General features: G+C 52.1%; 7 protein-coding genes across 8 annotated transcripts; 2 read left to right on the top strand and 5 right to left on the bottom strand.

Annotated features, from left to right (window-relative positions):
• Nucleotides 1-84: 84 nt before the first annotated feature.
• On the bottom strand, nucleotides 85-551 carry PV10_07916 (uncharacterized protein; the record flags this gene model as incomplete). Its single annotated transcript, XM_016372875.1, has 2 exons — nucleotides 85-241; nucleotides 310-551. The coding sequence occupies 2 exons, from the start codon at nucleotides 549-551 to the stop codon at nucleotides 85-87; spliced, it is 399 nt and encodes a 132-aa protein (XP_016222207.1).
• Nucleotides 552-3537: 2986 nt separating this feature from the next.
• On the bottom strand, nucleotides 3538-5250 carry PV10_07915 (uncharacterized protein). The gene is made up of 3 exons (XM_016372874.1): nucleotides 4539-5250; nucleotides 4289-4451; nucleotides 3538-4236 (listed from the first exon to the last, which is right to left on the bottom strand). Exons 1-3 carry the CDS (start codon nucleotides 5022-5024, stop codon nucleotides 3668-3670), a joined length of 1218 nt encoding a protein of 405 aa, XP_016222206.1. The 5' UTR covers nucleotides 5025-5250; the 3' UTR covers nucleotides 3538-3667.
• Nucleotides 5251-5494: 244 nt separating this feature from the next.
• On the bottom strand, nucleotides 5495-8255 carry PV10_07914. 2 transcript variants are annotated; one of them, XM_016372872.1, is made up of 3 exons: nucleotides 6938-8255; nucleotides 6009-6885; nucleotides 5495-5943 (listed from the first exon to the last, which is right to left on the bottom strand). In XM_016372872.1, exons 1-3 carry the CDS (start codon nucleotides 7496-7498, stop codon nucleotides 5921-5923), a joined length of 1461 nt encoding a protein of 486 aa, XP_016222204.1. In that variant the 5' UTR covers nucleotides 7499-8255; the 3' UTR covers nucleotides 5495-5920. The 2 variants fall into 2 exon arrangements, with proteins under 2 accessions (XP_016222204.1, XP_016222205.1); XM_016372873.1 differs by having other exon boundaries at nucleotides 5495-6885.
• A 706-nt stretch (nucleotides 8256-8961) lies between these two features.
• Nucleotides 8962-13806, bottom strand: PV10_07913 (uncharacterized protein). Its single transcript, XM_016372871.1, has one exon. It carries the CDS (start codon nucleotides 13505-13507, stop codon nucleotides 9047-9049), a length of 4461 nt encoding a protein of 1486 aa, XP_016222203.1. The 5' UTR covers nucleotides 13508-13806; the 3' UTR covers nucleotides 8962-9046.
• A 1752-nt stretch (nucleotides 13807-15558) lies between these two features.
• PV10_07912 (uncharacterized protein) lies at nucleotides 15559-18060 on the top strand (the record flags this gene model as incomplete). Its single annotated transcript, XM_016372870.1, has 2 exons — nucleotides 15559-16529; nucleotides 16591-18060. 2 exons carry the CDS (start codon nucleotides 15559-15561, stop codon nucleotides 17855-17857), a joined length of 2238 nt encoding a protein of 745 aa, XP_016222202.1. The 3' UTR covers nucleotides 17858-18060.
• Nucleotides 18061-21500: 3440 nt separating this feature from the next.
• PV10_07911 (uncharacterized protein) lies at nucleotides 21501-23086 on the top strand. The gene is made up of 3 exons (XM_016372869.1): nucleotides 21501-22365; nucleotides 22437-22586; nucleotides 22640-23086. Exons 1-3 carry the CDS (start codon nucleotides 21636-21638, stop codon nucleotides 22717-22719), a joined length of 960 nt encoding a protein of 319 aa, XP_016222201.1. The 5' UTR covers nucleotides 21501-21635; the 3' UTR covers nucleotides 22720-23086.
• PV10_07910 (uncharacterized protein) lies at nucleotides 22361-24580 on the bottom strand. The gene is made up of 2 exons (XM_016372868.1): nucleotides 24180-24580; nucleotides 22361-24123 (listed from the first exon to the last, which is right to left on the bottom strand). Exons 1-2 carry the CDS (start codon nucleotides 24487-24489, stop codon nucleotides 22940-22942), a joined length of 1494 nt encoding a protein of 497 aa, XP_016222200.1. The 5' UTR covers nucleotides 24490-24580; the 3' UTR covers nucleotides 22361-22939.
• Nucleotides 24581-24746: the final 166 nt, after the last annotated feature.

Below are 24746 nucleotides of genomic sequence, written 5' to 3'. Positions count from 1 at the left end.
CCTGGTCCAGGGAGGTCGTGCTATCGGTGCGCCCATTGATGGCAGATTCACATAGTACATGATTGCGGCACGACAAATGGACCACTAGCCACGGCCATCCTCTACGGCCCTCTCTACTCGCATCTCGTCCACTTTGTGACCCAACGCCTCGTCCTCGGCCGCAAGTTCGGTCTCGGTCAACAATACCACTTTGTCGCCAAAGGCAGCAGCGATCTCTTCAAGCGTTTTGTGTTTGGTTTCCCTATCATTCCATCGTCAGCTGTTTGTCGTGGATACAAAAGGCCACGCCAGGCACATGCAGACACTCACGGGAAGTAGAAGTAGGCGACAACGAGGAAGAAGAACGAACACGCGACAAAGACGTAGTAGTAGTTCTCTCGAATGTTTGCAAAGGCGCTCGGTCCCGCTTCGGTTACTGAAAAGATGGTGAACGGGTCAGTATCCCAATATTGGTTCTGGCAGCAGATGAAGTATTTGGCTGCGCGACACGGAGTCTGAGAGAACCTACTGCCCACATTGACGATAAAATGGCTCGCTGCGGCCAGGCCCATGACTTTTGATCGGAGAGCAATTGGCAACACCTCAGCACCGTAAAGCCATGTGGTACTATTAAGCATGCCATCTGCACAAACAAGGATTTAGCCAGGGATCACTTGGCGGAGAATGGGGAATGGAAGGTCGGATCGGTATATGTGCTCATATTTGAGGGTGACTTGCAGTAAAAGACCACAAACAAATAGATTCCCAAGACAGCAAAGCCTTTTCCAACTTTGTTGTCCGTGTTTTGAAACACTCGCTGCATGACGGCTGCATAGATTTCAATCAATACAACAGCAGATAAGCCGGTCAAGATCATGCTGCGGAGACAAAGTCAGTTCATGTTTGAAAAGGCGGCCATTTTGATGTGACCAGGTCATGGCTTAACGCACGGTCGGCGTCCCCAGGCATCAAGGACATATCTCGTGGTGATGACATTGGAGACGAATGCACAGGTGCCGTAAATTGCAGCCAGGGCCAGAATCATGTGGGAATTGATACCGAGTGATTTGTAAAGGATGGCTCGATCCATGTCAGTAAAGTATAATATGGAAGGAGCACGGCACAGAGGTCACTGAAGCTTACTTTGGTAGTACTGGATAACATTTACACCGGTGAGGGAGGTCATTGTCTGGACAGCAATTGATCTGGAATTGAGGTGAGCTGGGTCTCGTCTCGCAACAGGCAACGGGGCAGGGGAAGACCTACACCAGAGCACGGTGTCGGAATAATTTGAAGATCTCTTTGATAGACTTGATTTCTCGCTTCTGCTCAAACACAATTTGCCCATGCATAAGGGCAAATTCTTCGCGGGCTTCCTGAGAGCCAAGGTCGCGACGAATCTTGAGGAAATTGATCCTAGCCTCATCGACTTTGCCGTTGCGGATGAGCATACGAGGTGAATTGGGCATGAAGGTGGCTAGGCCGATAAAAAGTATAATCCCCCAGGGGATTTGAATGCCCAAAGGGAGCCGCCATTGAACGGCGCCGTAAGGTGCGTAGCCACATGCAAAGCCAACCCAGTTTGAGGCCATGGTGCCGAGACTGATTCCACAACCCGAAATACCCCCAATGAGACCACGAGTGTGAGGGGCAGAGATTTCGCTGAGGTAGATGGGGACTGTTCCTACCAGACCACTACAAAGGGGTGAGAAGACGGGCTACTAGAGTGGAGAGGTAATGAGTACTAACCCGACGGCAAAGCCAGCCAAACCACGACCAGCGAGAAACATGCCTATGTTGATGGCGCCCGTCTGAATGGCAGTGCCAATGGTGACGACAACACACATGAACTGCATGAAACGAATGCGCCCCAGTTGGTCACCAATAGCGGTTTGGACAAGAGCACCGATTGCCTCGCCTGCGATGTAGATGGCCACGACCTATCAAGGGTGAGAAGGGGGGAGTCTAGTCAAGATGAAGAATTGTTTACTGAGCCCGTCAGGCCTTTCGAAGGATTTCCCATGTAATCTATCCATGATTGATGGGCGATGGCTATAGGCTTGGTCAGGGTCTGCGGGAGGGTTGGGTAAATACATGGGGTGAGACCAACTTGTCGTCGCAATGCCCGTGTCAAACCCCTAGGTGTCACTGAGTTAGAAGAGCGAGAATGGAGAATATTCAAGGGACACACAAAAAGGAAAGTTCCAATTGCAGCAAAAAGTGCCACCCCAAAGGTATATGACCCAACGCCTTGCATTGTGGCACCTACTAGGTAGGTTGTGAGATAGAGTAAAATGAATAGAGAAAAGTTTCAGCAGTAGAAGGGGGGTCTGGGAACGAGGCGAGTGTGGTTGTGAGATCTAATGGCAATAGTGAAAGAGGGACAAGCCTGTATAAAACCATGTGGTTGAGTGAGTGCTGATGAGGAAGTGATGAGCGTTGATCACCGACCGATGACCACCCATTTGACAAGGCCACCTACCTTTACCCATGATTGGCCATTGTCGGACTGGCATTTGCCATGATGGTTGGAGAATGACATATACGGGTGGTGCTTCGGGACAACACCCAGCGAGAGTATCAGAGAGCCGAGGGAAACCCGCGGAGACATGACATGAGAGGATGGGGGCAACACGGTGAGGAAACAGGTCGAAAGGCAATGACGGCATACTGTTGAGAAAACAATTGAACCCTTGGGTTGGAGAAAATACGGTTCGGGGTGAGATAGGATGACAACATGCAGGCTGGACAACAACGGTGACGGGATATCGGCAATGACGCCGATGGTTCTGGTCGCCAAAGTCGTATGGGTCTCCGCACTCATCCCATACCTACTCCGGTAACTACCTAGGTAGTCATAAATACTTGTAAACTTGAGGAGAGGTTTACTCCGTAGAGCGAGATTGAAGTGGTGTGGGTGGACCAGGGTTGAGATGCAAAGGTGAGTGGATGACAGGAGGAGAGAAGGAGGATCGTGGGGGACGCGTGGGGAAATGGAGGAAGAAGATGCGCCAAGATAAATAAGAAGGGACAAGATCATCCAAGCTCCACATAAAACCAACCTAAAGCTCCGCGTTGTGCCTATCGTCAGGCAGGTGCGACCAACTACTCCGTAAATATATGGAGCTTCTGCGGAGGCATCTTTGAACCCCGTGACCCTGTGTGCCCGTGTGCCCATGTGGCTTGGAATTCTGAAACCTTGCAACTCTGTTTTCAAGTACCTCTCATCATCATGTACTGTACTTAATAGTACCAGTCACGTTTGGACATGCTTTAAAGGTACCTGTTGGCAAGGTGGTAGAAACCAGCAATGGTCACTCGAATAAAGATCAATGGGCGACCTCGTTGTTGCTTGAACCGAGTCAGCCATTCGTAGCCGCCTGCAGTGGAATTAAAATATAATATAATATAATATAATAAATGACGCCAACGACGTTTGCTTGCCAACAGTGAGCCATCTCTGCTTATAGCTTGTAGCTTCCTTTTCTCGTTCCTCAATGTCAAAGACCTCATCCTTTCATTGTTCGACAAAAATATCTGTCATTGAGTTTTTTCTGAGCACCTCTACTTGATCATATCTCAAACTTTTGATTCTATCTCTCTTTCTGGCAAACCACGCTATAGCTGCCATCATCGAACAACCCCAGAACACGAGAAGTCTTGACATCTCGTCGGTCTCCTTCATTTCTCATGGCTCGCCCCAGATATCATCTGCAATCTCCCGAACCAGACGCAGTTTGGCTGTCTCATCCTCCAATGTCAAAGGATAACCACTCTCATGCGTGCTGAACCCGCACTGAGGGCTCAACCCAATTCTTTTGAGTGCCTCCTCTCTCGTTTGTCCCGATCCTTCAGCGACAAAGTCGGCTGCCTTCAACACACGCGCCTTGACCTCGTCCTTGTTCTCTAGCTGTCGCAGTTTGGTGCTGATGGCCCCGATGATCACATTCTTGTTCTTGGGCAAGTACTTCAATGGTTCAAATCCACCCGCTCGCTCCGTGTCGTATTCCAGGTAGAACGTATCGACATCAAGATTTTGAAAGAGCTTGCTAGCGATGATGTCGTATGCTCCTTCGGCGAAATGCCGTCCTCCGATAAAGTTTCCTCGGCAGAGATGCACTCCAACGTGTAGGTCGTTTGGCCGATCAACGAGGCAATCGTTGTACAATTTGATGTAGGCATCGAGCAGCTCGTCCACCGTGCCAATGTTGTCGGGGTCTGCTGCCCAGCCATCACGGAATGAACTGGAGCAGAAATCTATTCACGTCAGCTCAGGCCGTATTCTCGTTCTTCAGGCGAAGCCACTCACAAGCAAGTCCTGGGTCGTCAAACTGGACATTTCGGAGTCCCGCCGCGTATAGGTCCTTTAGTTCCTTTGCATATGCCAGAGCAACATCCCGGAAATACTCGCTGTCGTTGGAGTAGGCCTCGGCGGTGTATGCCCGTCCTTGTTTATATCTCATGTGGAACCACTGCACACGTGCAACCGTTATTAGTCTTGCATTCATGTCCAGTCACCAATTCCCATCTAGGCGCAAGATAATGATTGGAGAACCTACCGCTGGCGTGATCATTGTCAACTTGATGTCCCCCCACCTTTCCTTGGGCACAAACTGTTGCACCAGGCGCAATTCGTGCAAGTTGCTCGCCGTGCCAGCATTGTGCACTTTGGACCCAGCGATGACACTGTCTCCGGGCATCACCTTGCGATCTTTCTCGATCAGGCTCACCACGTCCGGATGGTAGAGACGGAACATGCTGGCATCGGCGTCCTGTAGACGCACAGTTCCCTCGAGCTCGTCCCAAAACAGGCCCCAGAACCGGGTGCGATTGAACTCGCCGCTTCCCACCGCCCGCAAACCCAGCGACAGTTGAGCTTGCACGACCTCACCCACAGACTGCTTCTCAACCTCCGTCAGCGCAGCCGGGGCTGCTTCTCCATCGCGGATCTGCGAACGCACGTCCAACAGAGCCTGGGGACGGAGGAGGGACCCCATGTGTTCCGCTCGAAAGGGAGGGGCATATTTGGCGGTCAAGTTTGCCATCGTGGGCCACTGTCCTTACTTCAGGCCCTGGTGTCCTCTAGAGTACAACTCCGATCAGTCCAGATGCGTAGAGTTTGGCACAGCAGTCGTCAGTCTGTCTTCGGACCTTGGCTGAATGCTCTCCAACTTTTAACTTGGTCGAAACTAGGACTTGGATACAATGATTTCAAGGATGCAGCTCTCCCAAGATGCTCCCGAGGTACTCAAGGGTCACAAGAAAAACTTCTCTTGATGGTCCACTGAAGTCCACTGCCTCATGCTTAGCCGAGCCAACCACCGAGTTGGACCGTGATGTCGTTTAGGGTGAAACCCTCTCTTCAATTGGGTCAGTCCACAGACCCAAGAGAGCCCCGCCACATTTTCATCCCCAGCCCCGCCTCACACATTCTAACGCTCCCACACATTTTAGTCGAGGGACAACGTAGTACACTTTGCATATACAAATAGTCATGTCACGTGCTCGTGATCCATTTACACACATTTCCACGTGAGTCGTGTTCACGACACCTAATTATTATTGTCATACAATATGTCTCGTTGGATGACCATCTATCTTGCCGTCGCGTCTTCCATCACTCAACATTGCCGCCGCTGTTTTCAGCTTCTCGCGACTTTCTCGGCCTTCCCTCTAAACCGTCACAGCGAAGCTCCCCGTTTGTGGGGAGATAGCCTTCATGCCTCGTCACTGGAGGGAATCAAATTGCCTGCCTTCTGCACTTTCAAGAGGCATGGACCTGTGTCCCACGGTGCCGTGTCTTTCCAACCTTGGGCTCAACTGCCTAGGTATCAATGCCCATCGACTCTTGCCCTATAGTCTCAATTCTACGAGGGAGCTCACGGAATAGCGACGAGGAGTTTTGAACTGGGCATTATCGGTCCCGGCCATGGTCCATTGTTCAAATTCGGTGTTTTTCACTCTCTGTATCAAGTTAGACAACAAAGCTGCTATGAAGCACGGGAAGCCAAGTTAGGATCAGGACTCACCGAGCCTTGAATAGAGCATGTACAGCGCCATCTGGTTGCATTCCTGGGTGCCAGTAATGGTGACCAGTCGCTCATTGCTGTTGTCCTGAGGCTCATTGATCTTGATCACACTGCCGCTGAGATGGCGGATTTCATTGATCTTGGCCCCTCCCTTACCAATGATGGCACCCACCATGTCGTTGGGAATGTAGATCTGCTGGGTGATGGGCTGTCCAGGCATTGACTGGGGCGGCTGCCCAGGTTGCCCATGTGGACCGGGTTGAGGAGTTGGCTGGCCCCCGTATGCTCCTGGCTGTGGCACTGGTCCACCGTAACTCGGCGTTCGAGGTGTGGCTGCATATGCTTGTGCATGATGAGGGTAGACTTGTTGAGCAGGACCAGGAGCAGGCGCACCAACGAATGGCTGAGGAGGCATTCTTTGCGGTGGGGCGGTGTTGTGTCGCTTGTAGGAATCTGGATGGCCAAATTGACCTCCTGCAGGTTGTGGCACATATGGAACGACTTGCATGCCCCCTGGGACAACACCAGCAGGTCCTCCACTCCTGGTGGCATAGGCCGAGGCGGCTGGGCCTCCAAACCGCTCCGTCAACTGCTCGACCAGAGTCACCGCGACGTAATATGTGGCGATATGGACCGCATCTGCAACACCGAGCACCACCAAAGAGCGCTCTGTCGACAGTGGCAAGCAAGAGTCTGAAGCATTGAGACGTGCGCCAGAAGCTTCTTGGATCTCACGAATACGCACCCCCGATTTGCCGATGATCGAGCCGATGAGAATGTGGGGGATGAGAAGTCGTAGAGGATATGTCTTGGACTGTGCCGTCGATGGTGCCTCCAAGGGTTCGTTGTTTAATGTACGAATGATCAAACCAAAAGCCTGTACTATGTCAGTCTTGCCACACCCAAGAGAAATTTGTGAAGAAACATGCCTTGGCAACCGCGTCCTGGGCACCGCTGACGGTTAGGATCCTCTCAACAGCGCCACGTGAGTAGTCGCTGACGGTGCATTTCGCACCAGAAAGCTTGCGAATCTGAGTTACATTTTCACCGCCCTTGCCAATACAGGTGGCGGCCTCGGCGCTGGAGATTACGGCGCGAATATGAATCCAATTGGTTTCGTCCTGAACGGGGAGGCCATGGGACTCGGAGGTTGCTCGTTCGTTTTCGGAGGCGGTGGAGAGGATGGGCTGGGTTTCAGGAACGGACGGCTGCACAGACGAATGAGCCGTGGCGGAGGACGGGACATCCGAGTGGGCTTCAGCGGCGCCATTGGTCGTCGGAGGAGGCGGCAGGGTAGTTGCAGTCGCAGCTGGGACACCGGAAGAAGTGGCCGACTCCAGGGTGTGGGAGGCGGGCTCTTCTTGTGCGGCCTTGTTCAGAGCTGGTCGTTTCGCGTCTGGCAGGTCAGTTGGGGCTGAGGGAGATGAAGGGTCTTCCAAGGGCCGCTTAGCAGAAGACATGGCGGTGGTTGACGTGGGTGAGGCAGACATGTCGCGTGACGTCCAGTCACGTGTGCAGAGATGTATTTTGTTCAATGGTATCTTTGATTATTGATCTTGAGATTATGTACACCAGTGCGTCCAAGGAAAACGGGCTGGTGCTGGTGCTAGGAAGGGGGATTGCCAAAGTCCAAATGCGAGGAGGAGGGCGGGTGGTGTAGAAGGATAGGCTGGAGTGTTGGTGGAATGGAGATGTTTATGTGCTTTTTGAGGAAGTCGAAGAGACGCGGGAAAAGGCTCAGAGATTGTGGGTGGAGTGGAGCGCGTGTTCAAACGTATGATGTGATGAGATAGACGGTCAAGGAACAGGCCGTGGAGGAAGAGAGGTGGAAGGTGGATGGGTGGGTAGGTGGATGGACAGATAGGTTTGGGTGATGCAAGGAACGCTTTGAATCAGGGCAGTTTGCCGTACTCCGATCCCCGCAAGCAGGACAACGGATGCAGAGCAACTGTGGACTTAACTCAGACAACCAGAGGTTGACGATATGAGTGATCTGACGATGGCGATGGCGAAGGAGATGGCGGGAGGACAAGCAAGTGGCTGAACAGGAGGGTGAGGCAGGGCGTGGCAGGCTAATGGGAGAATGGAGGAGCCGCGAAATCAGCGGTGAGATCACTCGAGAAGAGTGTAAGCGAACGAAAGGACAATCAAAGAAAGAGTTTCACGCTCAAGTCTGCTGGCGTCAAGCTACGAGATTGACTTGGAACTGGACTTTGAAGATGTGTTGTGGGTGAGAAAGAGTCTCGGTTTGGAGAGAAGGTCAGGAGTCAAGGTGTTGGAAGTTGCAACCTGCGAGTCAAAATGGGCACCCAGCGACTAGTACTAATTAGGAATAGCGGACAGTAATTTTCCGCGCCTGTTTCCCAGACTTTGGGATTCCCGATTTCCAGTCGTGCCTGACTCCAGTCTCCCCCAGATGTTGACTAATAAAAGTAGTGCCGTGGCTGCCAAGGGCTGGGGAAACAGGCACCTCGCAGGCACCACAGGAGTCACTCACTGCAACCATGCAGGTGCCGATGAGTTCTACAGAGTAGATTTAATTACTCAGGCTGGTACCTGCCTCAGAATATCCTCCCTCTCAGGTCGACGCTGAGCGCCTCGATCACTCATACTATTTAGTTTGCATCAACTTCCCTAATTTCTAGTATTTGTCTACAGTCTGTAGTTGACACGTCCCTGATTATTTGCCTATTTTCCCTTACACTATAATTAAGTCGTGCGTGTACGCACAAGTACTAGACCACTTACCTACCTACTTCCTATGGGCGTTCTCGGCAGCTTCTAGAGGCAATATGTCACGTGCCTAAGTGAGAGACTTTTGTCAACCTTGTCCATATATGCGTATCACACAAACAGGGCTAATTCTTTAGCCAAGGTTCTTTGGGCATGGTGATGGAAAATCCACGAGATCGTGTCGTGGCAGGATTCAGGCGAAGGTACAAACGGGAGCGAAACGGAAGGAAGTATTGTATTCATGATCCATATTCCCCTCATGGTAGTTTTACATCAATTGAGGCAATGCTTGATACTCGATTACTTCATTCCGTGCTTCTGGCCTTTGTCCGCTTGGCCTCGAGAACAGCCTTTAGCACAGCCGCAGCCTCTTTCTTCCGCGTGGCCTGTAATCTCCATCTCTCTCTGTCGTCACCTGAAATTGTCACCATGCCTGAATTCTGACTTGTTCGGAAACGATTTGACCGCGCACTGTTGCCAAAGTGCGACTCTGGAGTGTGGTAGACGCTGCTAGTGCTTCCAGGAGTCGCTCTCTTCAGCAATTTCCGATTTTGCTGTGGGGTAGTTGCAGCAGGAGCTCCATTGGAGATGCTATCATGGCTTAAGGTCGATCCGTCCATAGACCCTAATCCTAACTTTTTGAGCTGGCCCTCTAATACGTCGATATCAGCACTCTTTTGTTCAGCCATAGACATCATCTTGCTGACAGTCTTGGTCACCGCCTCGACCGTTGGCTTTTTGTGTGTCGGTGCTCTTCTAAATGCAGAAGACCGGCCATTGTAGCTTTCCTGTCCTTTCGATTCTGCTATTCGTGCTTTGAGAATCGCCACACTGTCTTCTATCTGTACAAGCTTCGATTGAACAGATGCAGACGCCCTTCTGAGATCAGCCTGGACGGATGACTGTTCGGCTGACAATGGTGCGCTCTTTGTGTTGTTGCCAGCCGATGCGCTGTGCAAGGTCTTGCGAAGCGCCGTGAGTTTTGCTCGCAGCTCGTAGAGGTCACGACCGAGCAGGATCTGACATTCCTCCAGTTTTCCGTCAAAGCCTTGGACCAAACTGTCCTCAAGGTCAACCGCTAGGACATGGTAACCTTCATGCAACCGCTCAATGTCACCCAGAAGCCATTCGTCGTGAAGTGCATCCTGTGGAGTGTCTGATCGAAGGACCTGTGGCCATGACTGGTTGGTGGCATTTGGTTGCTGATATCGCAGAAATGAGGTCAGCGACCGGTTATTGATGCCGAGGTTTGTGACCATCTTGTTGATGTCCGAAGCAAGCCTCTCGATCTGAGCCGGAATACCTGTGCGAACGGTATCCTCAGGTGGTCGAGGTTGATACGAGAGAAATTCATCCAATTCACCCTTAGGCGACACTGGTCTCTCAAGCTCTTGTTTCAGTCTCTCATCTTCATCGTCTTGTAGTGGCACGAGTTGCTTGGCTTCTTCTTCAGCTCTCCGCCGGGCTACCTCCTCACGTCGCTGTCTTTCCCTGGCAACTTCCTCATCTCGAGATTTGGCTGCTTGAAGAGAGAAAGGAGACTCTTTGAATTCGGCTTTCCTCTGGTCTATGATTGAACGAGGCCGTGCAGGTGCACTGACGGATCTTGACGGATCCATTCGCAGGACCTCACTTGCAAATGGCTTTCGAACCGGGCTTGGCGATCGTGGACTCTCCTGTGGATGAGGCACGGGGAACTTGGGAGCTGGTCCAAGACCTGTGACTACCTCTCCAAACAATGGACGAGATGCAGGCTTGGCCTCGCCTGTGGAAGTGATTTTGGTAAAGGCGCCCCCAGTAGGACTGGCATCAAAGCTTCGATCGTCATCTTTGAATGAACTCTCTGGTGACGTCTGGAGGTCCTCTTGCGAATTCTCTGAGCCTTCGGCAGCTGCTTGCAACTCTTCCGTGACTTCCTCCTCACTATCGTCAAAATCCGAGCTCAGCTCGTCCTCGTTGTCACTAGGCAGCTCCTGCTGCAAATGTCCCTTAGTAAAAGACCTGGGGCCCGCGAGAAAGTCGGGTGGCAATGGAGCATCATCTGTCACAGTCTTGGAGTTGACTGAAGATGCCGACGTGTCTCCAGAGGCATACCGAGGCTTACTGACCGGATCAGGTGGGAGAGGAGCCTCTGGAATGTTTGCAAGGTTTCCTCGCTCATCATCACTAGGAGGCTCTTCTTTGATCCGTGGCGTCTCTCGATTGGCATGAAACGTGTCTGACGAGTGACTGTGTTGGGCCAACGCAGGCGTGGCACCATCAGAGCTTGGAGCAAAGAGAGAAGATGCGGGAGTTTCCTTGGGAGTTGTCGAGGACATGGCGTCGAATGACCACCCTTGTTTCGCAGCCGGAGCTTCTGGCGTCCTTGTGTCAGCATTTGAATTGCCAAAAAGACCCGAGACTGGCGCTGCTGGGGTGGCCTTGGACTGGCTCATGGTGGCAGGTGGAGTGGTGGTCGGGCGACCATGCAACTTGGCCTCGAACGGCGCCGATTCTTGTTGAGCGGAATTGTCAGTCAACTGCGACGCCGCGCTGCCAATTGTACTCTTTTCGCCAACCGTAGCACCATTACTGTTGTTTTGGTGTGCGGGCTTGGAGGTGCCTAAAAGGTCGTCTAAAGAGGCGTCGAAACCAAAGCCACCAGCAGTATCTGGTTTTGGGAGGTCATCTTTAGCACTTCCATCCCCCTTAAAAGAGGACTCGAGTTTGAAAGGTGATGTCCCGACACCAGGGAATGATTTCTGGGAAGATTCGCCAAAAGGGGCAGATGTAGTTGTTCCCGGGGTAAACGAATTAGTCGAGGAGGATGTCCCGAATCCGCCAAAGCCGGTGGCTTTCGCAAAGGGAGATGTTTTTGATGCTTCCCCAGTTGAAAATGAAGAAAAACCCCCAGCTTTGGAGAATGCACCAAAACCAGAACCTGACGAGGGAGCAGCGGCGGAGGCAAATGGGCTCTTCGTGGCGCCTGACCCGAAGGAAGATTGCTGGCCAAAAGTGGGTTTGCTGGCAGTGTCAAACGCTGTTGTTCCAAATGAAGGCTTTCCCAATGCACTAGTGGAGCCAAATCCTGGTGCGCCAAAGGTGGGCTTATTGGCCACAGACGCCGTTGTCCCCGCCGTACTATTTGCGCCAAATCCCGTATTGGTCCAAGATGTGTTTGCAATTGAGATGGGAGTGGCTTGGCCAAAAGAGGTGCCGGAAGAGGATCCAAAGCTGTTGCTTGGTGCCGGGAGCCGACTCTGGGCGGAAGGTGCGCCGAAGGTGGAACTTGTTGGTGATGCACCAGAGAGGGCAGACGACCCAAAGGGACTGGAAGGGCCAGGAACCTTGGGCGCGGTCGATGAAATTAGTTGTGGCGCCTGGGGGAGGGATGCTTCTGGCTGGGCAGTGGATGGTGTACTGAGGATGCCCGGGTAAAGAGTCTTCTCTCGTACCGAATCTGCATAAATTACCCACCACGAGACCAAGACACCCTCGTGGTTTAGGATAAGGAGATTGGGCATAGGGCCATCGGACTCTAGGATTTCGGGCTGAGCCTTCAGCGGCCCCGGGACTTTGTCAGTACTTGAGAGATCGAGAGCCATTCCGATTGGGGAGGTGTCTTGGAATGTGGAAGAGAGAGGGAGCTGAGGGCGTTCTGTATCTTCGTCAATGACTGTTACGGTGAAGGCTGGGTCCACGATGCCTTCTGGCGATAAAGGCTTAGAAGATTTGGTGACGAGACCGACGTCTGAAGAGGTCGTGGCAGTCACGATCAAGAGGTCCCTCAAGTTGGGTTGCCAGCCCCTCAGGCGAGATATCTGATGTGATGAAGGGAGCCTCTCGGGCCCGAATGGGGAGACGACTTCAGGTAACTTATCGAAGGTATAGTTGAGGGCGGCTTTATCACGACTGACGATGAAGTAGTCGGAAGGAGGGATCCCTTGGTCAGTGTCATAGGCAGTTGGCGTATAGGCAATGAAGAAGCACTCATTTTCCAGCCACGAGATTCCCGAGATGTGAACATTGTCAGGGAGCGAAGAGGGCCTGGGAATGGTGGTGACGAGGCTGCCATCGGGTTTGATTTGAACTGCGGTACCATCATTCCGGCCCACCACCAATTGTTTACCTCTATTGCTCCACGAGACGACTGTGGCATTTTTGAGCAACTCTGGAGTGCCGTCACGCAAGACCAGGGCGCCCGCTTTGAGGTCAGCAATGCAACAGTCGCCACGGTCAGTTACCACGGCGAATAGCTGGGCCAAATCGGATGCAGGGTTTGGAGCGAGAGCTCTCAGTCTTGAGCCTCCGGTGGAAATTGTGAGGGTTGGTTCGGATTGGAGGATGTGTTGAGCGTCGAGCTGAAAAGCGTGGATCGAACCGTCGTGTTCGGTGGAAGCAACCAAGACACTCTCGTCGGACGAAAAGGCAACTTGACAAGGACGAGGGAGAGGGATCGTGATATCTGGAGCATAGGAGCGAACTTGGTCTCCTTCGATAGCCTGGAACAAGTCCCTGATCTTGGAAGTGTGAGCGATGTAGACGGCGTTGGGCCCAGCGGCAGCGACCAATTTTCGAGATGAAGCAACGGAGAGTAGGGAAGACGATGGGGCGGGAAGATTGTCGTCTGGCCAAGGTGTAGGAAGTAGTTGGATCTTGACTTCGCCGTTGAGGGTGTGGAAGGCTAGTTCAGTGGTGCGAATCTCCAACAACTGAGCACCATCATGAACGGAGACGGAATTTCCTGCAGCCTGGGCGGAGGCGACATTAGAAGGGCTAAAAGCCATTCTCAATCGGGGCAGTTCGGAGGACAGAGATCGACGTGCTAGAGGAGTCGGGAGGACAGAGGGCGGTGAGATTGGCTGCGCATTTGACGAAACGGCGCGAAGGGGCGAGGCGAAGGTGTAGGAAGGGGGGTGGGAGAGGGTCGTTGTCCTCCAGAGATGAGGAAAATGCTTGTGGTCAGCAATCTTGGGAGGCTCGCATTATCCAGGCAGAGGAGCCGTTCAGAAAGAAGAGACTAGCAACCAAGGACTATGAAGATGGTGGTTGGCGAAAGGCGCAGATGTTGATGGATGGAGGGAGGGATTGATGTTTGATCAACATTTTCCTTACGTTGGAGTCGCGCCTGCCTCATTCAAGGCGCGTAGAACTGAAATATAACACGTGACTATCGGCAGCCCTGCCTATTGCAGAAGCGGCTTCAGGCTGGTCTTTTTTGGCAGCATTCAACAAACTTGGGGGCACCATCGTGACGCAGTCTACCAGGTTTCCTCAGCGGCTGTATTCACCTTTTTGTCTGCTCTGCGTTCCAGCTCGGACTGCCACATTATAAGACGCACGCTGCTATATGGTCTCACGTTGGAAGAGAAGGTTCCAGCCAACTTCCAACACCCAATTTAAGAGGCGTCCCTATTCATGCCTCTGCGCGTTCACCCTCAGTTGGTCTGTTGGCGAGTATAAACGTGTTCAGCGACTCCAAGACTGGGTTCGGTCATTTTCTCAACCTGGCGACTTAGCTCCTAAGGCCTACATATATGGCTACATACGCAAAAGGACCCTTTTGATAGCAAGTTGTTCGTTTCCATATACGTATGGGTACACCTATCGAGGGGCCAATGCCTTTCGACTTGCCCTTGCAGATGGGATTTCAATGTTGGTAAACCGACTACCTAAACTTACCTAGGTCGATAGGGATCTGTGGTCTCAGGTCGTCGAGAGGCGGCTTCCCGAAAAGATACACATATAATAATAATTCCACATGGCAGGTGGGGAACTTGACCCCGCAGCGGAAGGTACGACATTCTTCAAGTTTCCCATTCAATCTTGATGAGTCGATGAGTCTGATTCTCTCTTTAGTTGTTCTTCTTGAAATCCAGTCCAGCACCCTCACGGGTTTCATGCCGACCTACAGAGAAAAAAGCCTGGAATACCTTTGGTATCCTCAAGCTAGGTACCAAGGTTCAAGCCACGGGCAACCTCAAGGCCACGGTACCATTTGAACCAGATTCGACATTCCTAGATCGGAAAAGCCCACCTTGGCACCTCGTGTCCAGCGTTACTCCAGTCTTGACTGCCAAGGATACAACAGATCTGGGGACAAATGTGGCTCTCTGTTATTACCACCACTCCGTAGACATATTTGACGCTGTGCCGCTATGCTTTGGTCTAGCCTACACCCCTCGGCCCTTCAGCCCTGAGATTGCTAAGCTAATGAGACGCAGACAAGACGCCATGCCCGATTGTCATCTTTCCCATCCGTTCAAGCCATGGACATTTCAAATGTCTATTTTGGTTCCCCGACGCTAATCCAGCTTCCAGCTTCCACCGCTCCTCCGCAGCGTACATCCAGTACACGCCCATGTCTTCCAGAAGCCTCACCTCTCTCAGATGCTTGAGCTAGCGTCATTCTACAGCCAATATCCATTGTTCGGCCAGATGTCCTCGTGGCAGAGCCTCTGCTAGCTTCGTTGCGGCTCGTTCCAGCCCCTATGCAACTTGCGATTGGACGATTCCACCTCGTTCCTCACCCGCCTCGTGGTCACCCATACCCTCTTCAGACTTGACTTTTCATTCTGCAGAACTTCCCTTCAGCCCAAGTCACTTCATCATGCGCATACTCTTTTTGCTAGGTCTGTCTCAGACTCAGCAACGCCTTGTCATTTTTGTCTGCTATCTGTCGTTGGGGCCCCCTGCAGTCTTGCTATAATACCTTCATTCCCTCTTGTCATCATCGGCCCAGCATGCAATACTCACTCTTAAGGGCCCTCAAGCTTGTTTCCTTCACCATCTCGTTCCTTTGGTCCTCTCCCAAATTCCCCAGTTTGCCCTCTGCAACATGCCCTCCCTCACTGGGGCCCATATCTTCACTGGTGCCTGGGTTGATTGGTCACGGGGTGCTGTCCTTGGTAGCACCCTCACCCTTTCCTCTCGTTGGGCGTCTGTCTTAACAGCCTTCCTTGCTCTTTTTGTCACCATTGTCAGCTCTTGTTTGTGGAGAATTCTCAGCTACACGATACATCAATTATCCTCCACCTCCCAGGCCAGGGATGGCTTGCATCACCAGCACCAGTTGATCTTCCGCAACTCTACTTCCCCAGCAGAAGCAACCAAGTCCTTCACTGAGACTGCCTGGCATTGGCGAAGAGCCGGTCGGAAACCATGGTCCCGATCCTTACCCCTCGCCATCTTGGCCCTGCTCTTTATGATTGCTTTCAGCGCTGCGTCCGTCTTGACTGGTCTCATCACCCAGGCTGCTGGTGCCCAGAGACTCATTGTAAGTGACTCGTGTGGTTTCTGGGCTGTCAATGCTTCTGCAGATATCAACTCCCGCACCGTCGCCATGCAGAACAAAGATCTCAATGATACCATCCTTGCTGCTTCCTATGCCCGTCAATGTTACGCCCAAGCCTCTAGCTTCAACAATCTGCGCTGCAGCACTTATACAAAACCGAGCATCCAATACACAGCATCAGAAGTCTCTTGTCCCTTTGCCGATCCCTCCATCTGCTCCGCCCCTCGAGCCTTCCAACTCGATTCAGGAGTTATTGACTCTCACAACGACTTGGGTATCAATGCCCCCCAATCGGGACGAGTTGGGTTCCGCCATGTCGCTACGTGCTCACCACTCAAAGTCACCCAACAGTATGTCCAAGTGATCAACTCTACCGGTCTCGATGGGCTGGGATTAGCAGGCGACCGTATCCGCCAGTACCAGTATGGAACATACACCGATGCCGGACTAGGAAACAATATCACTTACATGTACAATCAACACGCGTTGATCGATGGCTTCGGCTATGAATTGGTGTAAGTCTCTCATCTTTCTGTAACTCGGCCTTGGCGTTCCCAAGTCTAATATAATGCACAGGGCAACACAGGCCCCCTTGGATGCCACACAGTGGACATCGATCCCTGAACTCGACCAAACATCGGCCGACCTCACCTTGATCTTTCTCGCCTCGAATTCGATCAAGTATACGTATCCGACTAATGATCCGTTCTTTTCCGCCAATTTTCGCGTCGATCTCGGCACTTTTGCTGGGGTCGACTTATCGTACTATTCCGCGGATGAATATGTCAGCGTCATGGCGTGCCAGGACCAGTATCAGTACTGTAGTGTCAACATGGCCGAAAATCAATGCACCCCACTCACAGGCTACCAACAAGCGTACAGCTACATCAATGAGACATCATCGATCTCTCTCAACTTCAATTCCCTACAATTCGCCGTTGCTTCCCGCCTCATTCTCACATCTCGGGCCCTGAGTATCTATCACTCAATTGGCGGCCGGGGCGCGTCAGCCCTCCTTGCCAGTGAAACAGTTCAGAACCAGAATCAGCTATCCGAGCTGACTTCTACTCAATGGCAGCGCGAGGTCTCGGCCTGGTACGACGTGAGCCTAGCTAAATTGCAACGCAGCGCTGTCGAATATGCCGCTTCGAGTGTCTCAAAAGACACATTTCCGCCTGGTACTTACCTGGAGGAGCCATTTGATGCGGCCACCAAGGCCATGTGTTATTCACAGAAGGTCGGGGTTCTAGGTGACACCGTGTCATTTTCAGTGTTGGGGTTGGTGATTGTCTTTGCTGTCGGGATAGTCATTATCATTGTGTTTTTCTTGCTTCAGCCGACTGTATCCTGGCTGCAGTCCCGAGGCGTACGTGGCGGTCCTGGCTCGTTTCGACGTGTTCGTTGGATCTTGGATGACAAATTGCAGGTTCAGAGGATGATGTTTGAGGAGGCTGGTATGGGTGGCAAGTGGACCAATCTCGACGGGCATGTACCCGTGACCGAGGCGAGGGATGTCATATTCGGCGGTCTCGAGGGTGTTGACTTCAAGGAGCCCAGATTGGGTAGAAGCCAGACATTTGCCCATGACAAAATGAGCCATGACGAGACACGGTACGGCGGCGTCCAGACAGCGCTATGGCAAGGCCAACCAACGTCGCAGCAACCGCAACAAGACCTCCAGCTGTACTTCCCACCTCCCCCCACAGATCATCGGTTCGATTCTCCCACTTTGCCAGAGAGTAGTGGGCACTTTTCCCCGGGCCCGTTGGGCAGGGGAATTGCAACCCCGATGCAATTTGAAAAGCCACCACACCAGACTCAGGTGTATCAAAAGCCAGTCTAGCGCGCCCTAAACCCTAATCACAGACGCAGCCAGGAGAAAGGCCTAGAAAGATGGATAGATGGATTACAAGCTAATGTCAAGAACCTCGTCGGCCCCTAAAGATATCTCAGTATCTAGTCTGACTTGTTAATTCTATCGTGAGGGTTGCTTGCTTGATAGCCGGCAGTGACATGGGCACACCTGTTTATAAAGTTGTAATGCAATAAGGCCCGCGACCAACCAGTTGCGCTTACCTTAGTCCTACGATGCCTTTCCTTTGCATCTCATCGTTGATCAAATTCGAGACGCCAGAACCCTGATCGACCCAAACGCCTCACACATAGCACGCATACAAGCTTTCCTACGCAATGTCATCCAGCGGTAGTCATCACTTGTTTCCTTCTCTTCATGATGGCTGGCTGCTTTGAAGAGAATTTAGACTGGACTCATCACGTCAGTACCCGCATCTTTGCGGAGACAGCCAAGTCTCTTGAGCTGTACCCCACGCTGATTTGAAATTCTCCTTGGGGAATCACCCAATTCTTCCTGGCCACATCCCAGTAGCTAACGTCACGTCTCATGAGTCCGAACTCGACCTCACTGCTAGCTCCCGCTCGCAGATATAGCTTTTCAAATCCTCGAAGCACCTTGGGAGGAGTTCCCTCCGGCGTAGTTGAAGGAAATGTCAGATAGAGTTGAGGTACGACGGATCCAGCAGAGCGTCCAGTGTTTCGGATCTTGGTCGTGACTGAAACAAGCTCTGTCCATAACGTCGGATTCCCCCCCGGTTGGACCGCACGCCTAGGGTCCGGAAGGGGTGCAGGGTTTGCCACTTTGGCCGTAACGTTGATGCTCGAGATATTGAATGTTGTGTATGAAAGTCCAAACCCAAACTCGTATCTCGGCTTGACCTTGTGGGCATCAAAAGCTCGATAGTCGATCAGTTGGCCTTCTATAAAGTCGGCCTGCCAATCATTCTCGCCTGGGCCACTCCGTTCGGTCACGATAGGAAGGCTTGTTTGGTTATCAAACATGGGAATACTGTATGGTAGGCGCCCGGAAGGCTCTGTCGAGCCCCAGAGAACGTCCACCACCGAATTGCCAATCTCCTGCCCGGGATAGTGTCCAGCGAGAATGGCCTTGATATTTGGATGATCGGCCCAGGGCATAGTGACAACACCAGGGCCATGAACGAAAACAATGGTATTCGGGCACGTTTCTGCAATGGTGCGGACAACAGCGGTACTGTTTCTATCAGCTTCGAGACCATCCCGATCTCGTGACTCTCTAGCAAACGCTGCTAAAAAGACAAGGCAGACCTCTGGTGTGGGATAGATTGCGAGTTTGGATGACAAGATGATCTTATCGTCTGTGACATACTGAACACGCGCTCCAGTCCTTTGCGCTTGGGTCTTGATTGCTGCCAACGGGGAGACAATGTAAGAAAGGCGGCCAGACCCTGAACCTCCGCCGATGACTACGGGTCCGAGTGACGGGTTTCCTTCGTCGGGGTATTGCAACCCGCCCACCAGATCTCCAGCTGCACTTCCAAAGACGCCAATATTTGTGACTTTTGATAGGGGTAGGGTTGCGTTAACGTTTTTGAGGAGAACCGTGCCCTCGGCACCGATCCTGCGAATAAGAGAGGCATGATCAGCTCTCACATCTCGGGGTCTAGGTTCAGTCCAGGGAATACCGAGCAGATTTTCGAACCAGGCTCGCGCAGTAGGCAGGCCAAATTGGGATACTGCAAGGACGAAGGGAATTGAAGGATCTGGAGTAGGATACCGAGGGCTATCTTGGCCAAGAAGAAAATAAGGGGTCATGATTCTCCGAACCATGTCATCCAGTCTACTGAGAGGAACAGAGTTGTCTCTGACCGCCTGTGCGAGCTGAGGACCGAAGAATTGGACTGCTCCTGCTATTGGGATGGGTAAGAAGCCAGGCATCTCGAGATCTAAACCTGAGTTGGCGGATGGGGCGGTGGAATGGGTGGCGAGCCAATCTGAAACCACATAACCCTGAAATCCAAGCTCTGCCTTCAAGATCGAGTTCAACAGAGCCGGATTTTCGCAGGCATAGGTCTGATTCAGTCGCTGATATGAGCACATGACGGAGGAGGTACCTGCTCTGACAGCATTTGAAAAGGGCCACAGGTACAGCTCGTGCATGGTACGATCATCGATATTGGAAGATATGGCATTTATATGAGTGCCATTCGCAAGGGTTGTGTTTGATCGTTGAGTCTCTTGTTCGTTTCCGATATAATGTTTCGAGGCAGTCTGTACACCATTTGCTTGAACGCCTCTGATTGTGGCTTCCATTGCAACACCAGTGAGGTAAGGATCGGGAGAAAAGGTTTCCCAGTTGCGGCCTCCGGCAGGATGGCGGCCGATGGGACCGGCATTGGGTCTGCAATATTGTTATTAGTCATTCAAGACTTCGAGTCATGGGCCACCCACCCGAGAAAGACATGGCCACCTTTCCCTTTGAACTCGGAGCCCATGGCAAGACCACGCTTGTACATTAAACGCTTGTCCCAGGTCGCAGCGGTGGTGACGCCGGCAGGAAAGACGCTGACTAGTTCATTCCGATTCACACCATTGGGGCCGTCGAGGAAGCAAATGCCTGGAAATGATAGTCTAGGGATTGGCTCGATGTTGCCAGTGCATCCAGGTCCCCGTGTGGAAGTATTGCCTCGGACCATATGAAGCTTTTCCTCTAGGGTCAATTGATCAACAAAACGACCAGCTTTAGCATGAGCGGCTCCCCAGTCGAGTGGCATGGCTAGCGACCACGGTCAATAAGATGGCTGCAGCCAACGCAAACAGAGGCTCACCTTCTGTTCTTTGACTAAGAGGGCTGCGAAAAAGCGTGACAGAGTCGCAGGGCGTGGAATGTTGCCCGAGGACGAGAACGAGTGTGACGAAGAGAGACTTGTACATGATGAGTGCTAGGGAACTGATTCTGCACGGGGAAAAGACGTGACAGTGGCCACATGGAGAAAGGGGCAAATTATGTGCAGACCCTAGGAGAGAGTATAGAGATGGTAGAGGTGAAGAAGAAGCAGTTCATGGTCAACCAAGGTGCAGCAACTCCCTGAGCAAGAGAGTGTAAGAAAAAAGAGTTACATGCATGGACCTGCTTCGGTCAAAAGAAAGATCAGAATATACGGAAGGCGCGGGTGGGCGATATCTCGGCCAGGCAAGAGCAGGAGCAGGAGCAGGAGGAGGAACAGAAATGCCTGGGCAGCTGCGCATTCCAACCGACGCGATCAATGCGCAGGGAGAAAACATCAACACGGCTTCCTCACCTGGCAGGTGAACTAAAACGTTGCAAATATGATGTGGTAAGGGTCATTGTCCATGGACACTTTGTGTGTCTCTTCTTCTGAACACCTTTCCAAGAGAATAAATCGCGGTAGATCAAGTATACAGTCAATATACAGAAACTCCTTTCCCCCCTACTCTCCAAGCCTTGTGGCAACACGCCATACAGTAGCGACCGAAGACATTACTAGTCGCCAAGCTTTGCTGCGAACCACAGTGATCAAGACGCAGGTTGCACCCCCAGGTCCTGCAGTCCCCTCAGCCCCTCGGCCCCCTCAGCCCCCACCTGCAACCACCAGCCACAACTTGACTTGACTGTCTGACGTTGCCCTCATCTCATTCAGGACGACGAGCACTAGGCTTCCTTGCCTACAATTCAGACCTGAGTCTTTCCAACGAAAGCCTCCTGCAACACAAGCACCACTCATCCTCCTCTCCCCAACCCTCGTTGAGAGGCGTAACCGATCACCATGCTACTCCTCGACTACGAAAACGTTCTCCTGCAATCCATTCTAACCGAGCGTTTCTCCGGTGCTGCACCAACCTCAATCGACCAAGTCGTGTCGGATTTTGACGGCGTCACCTTCCACATCTCGACTCCTAATACAAAGACTCAGATTCTCATCTCTTTACAGATAAAGTGTTTTCGAGAACTAGTCCAATATGGCGCCGAAGTCGTCCTGCAACGAGAATATGGAAACTACATCACCGACACCGAAGCCGGCTACGATTTCAGCATCCTCATTGACCTCGAGTCCCTCCCCCCAACACCGGAAGAAAAAGAAGAGCTAGTCCGCAGGATCAGCCTGCTGAAGCGAAACGTCATGGCAGCCCCATTCGAGAAAGCCTTTGACGAATTCTCTGCCCTCGCCGAGGAAGCCGCCAAATACACGTCCGAATCTGCCCCACAGGGAGTTGCGGAAGGAGGACAAGTCATGTCGATCCATTACCGCGAGGCTGAGGCCATCTACATCAAAGCCTCTCACGATCGCGTCACGGTCATCTTCTCCACCTTGTTCAGCGACGCCGTGGACAAGATCTTTGCAAAAGTGTTTTTACAAGAATTCGTCGACGCCCGACGGAGAGCCATTCAAAATGCGCCCCAGGTCCTATTCAGGAGTGATCCCCCTCTCGAGTTACAAGGATTGAAAGGCGTCGGCCGCACCGGCGAGAAGGGAGAGGTTGGATTCATCACATTTGGTAAGAATGATGCCCCCGCACCCCAGCTCTCGATACGTCTTGTCTGCTGGAAGCCTTAACTAACCTGTCAGTCCTTTTCCCGCGACATCTGACCCGCAACCGTCGAGAACAAGTCATCTCCCACATTCAAACATTCCGAGATTATTTCCACTACCACATCAAAGCCTCCAAGGCCTATATTCATTCCCGAATGAGACGGCGGACCGCTGATTTCTTGCAAGGTAAATACAACCCTTCATTTATCGTCCGTCGGGCGCTGATTCTCCTTCTCTAGTTCTCAATCGTGCTAGGCCGGAAACGGAAGAAAGGGAAAGGAAAACAGCAAGCGGGAGAACATTTCGCGTACAGGGTTGAGCAGGTTTGTTCGGATTGAGCCTGAGTCTAGCCCCATGACCGGAGCATTAGAAACAGACATGCCCTTGACCGAAATCTTATACTATACCGAGGGTGATTCAGGCAGCCTCCGCTTTGACATGCGGGTGACTCGACCATGTAACCTTCATCTACATGGTGTGAATGTTCCTATAGCTAGATCTCCTCGTCCTTGCTTAGACCTGACTCCAATTCATCTCCACTAAACTGTGGTCATGACGCTAGCATTGGCGTACCAGCTCAACAAAGGGTTCTCTCCATTCCGGACCATGGTCTCCTCGACAATTGCCCAGCTCTCCAGGAAACTTTGGTGGCTTGAAACACGTGTCAGCTTTCCGGTGATTGCGCGGTAGACGTCCTCCATCATGGCAAAATCGGTGGGGAAGAAAATGTCAAAGTAACCCTGGTAGACAAATGGCGTCGTCACCTGGACATTGCGGCGTTGGTACCGGGTTTGCACCACTGGAGCATTCAGGCCGGGAACCGCGTCCGGCAGATAGTTAAAGTCGGACAGGACCAGTCGGTGGGCGGGAAAGAAGCGATGCAGAATGTCGAAGAACTGCATCAATGATGTTGGGATGTATTCGGGCTTGGTGAGATTGGGCGCCAGCGGGAGAGAATGCCGGAGGGTGCGCAGGAACTTGGGACCCGAGACAGGGGTGGTAAAGGGAGAACGAGCAGCAACCTGGCGGAGCTGCAAGTACCGCCGAACGACTGGGTCGAGATGCTTCTCGTAAATCTCAAAGAACTCGCCGTCTTGGTCGATGAGGAGGCTGCCTTGGAGAGGCTCTTCAGTATCCGGGTCGTACCGCAGGCTGTCATGTGGAAAGTTGTCAATGACCTCCAGGGCCAGGAAGAAGCAGGGCGAGTGAATGTATTCATTCCAGTCAAATATCGACCGGTTGATGATCTGCAGCCTTTCGAGGTGTTCACGACCATAGGGAGATTGTCGCAGATTGGTCAATTGAAGCCCGGCAAGGGAGGCAGATATCTCGATAATCTTGACCTGAGTGCGTGTGTAGACTTCCGGCTCGTTCTCTCGGATAAAGTCGAGTATATTACGTACGAGCGTGCCATTTCCAGCTCCCATTTCGTAGATGATCAGATCGTGGTACGGGTACAGGGTCATTTTATAGTTGGTGACAAGGTATCGTGCGATGGCCTCGCCGTAAAACGGTCGAAAGAGCTCCGTCGGGGTATGCCAGAGTTGTCTCAGATCATTTGGTTGGATGGAATCGAGGGCATCCTCAAACTCGACATAACTGCGGTCCACTAATCGGTTGAACTCGGCGCCATCCTTGATATTGGGAAAGTCGAAGGGTTCGCCGGGATTAAAGATGGTCGCATGCTTGGTAAAGTACCCATAATTTGGGTTATACAAGCTGTCTGTTGAGATGTTAGCTGCGATCAAACCAGCCTTGTGAGTGGTGGGGTGTCCATACCTTCAATAAAGTCCCTCGTGTACATCTTGACCCGTCGGGGACGTTGGGTGCGGTGTCGTAAATCTTTTGCAGTGATGCGAGGGAACTCTTTAATCTGTTGTGTGACATCTCGAGGAAGTATATCCGTCCGCTGCTGCCATGTACTATCTCCACGCTCGTCCGTATGGCTCTTTCGCCCTATAGCATAGGATCGATGTTGGCTGGAAAAGGGTGCTGCCGACCTGCTCACTTGGGATTTGGGGTTGTAGACACATTGCCGCGACGGTCGAGCCAGCTGTCGGAAGATGCGCAATACAGTCGGTGAGTCCATGGCATAAACCACTCCCTCGAGGAACAAAGACGGTCAGCGAAGCAAACCAGCTCCGTAAGATGCGGAAGGATGGTGAGGTATTCGTTGCCTGTATGCAGCCATATTCCAGTACACGCTTAGAGATCGACGGAGGACTGAATATTTGATGGATTCGCTTCTTTGCGGAGAAACTATTGATCCGTGGATCCCAGTCCAAGATAGGTAACATCTTAGTCAGCCACGCAGCCTGTCAGCTGAAGCCAGGTCGCCTACCCAGG

The sequence above is a fragment of the Exophiala mesophila genome (assembly GCF_000836275.1).
Source record: "Exophiala mesophila strain CBS 40295 unplaced genomic scaffold supercont1.5, whole genome shotgun sequence".
NCBI lineage: Eukaryota > Fungi > Ascomycota > Eurotiomycetes > Chaetothyriales > Herpotrichiellaceae > Exophiala > Exophiala mesophila.
The sequence above is the reverse complement of the archived record's forward strand: the minus strand, read 5'-3'. Positions and strand labels throughout refer to the sequence as shown.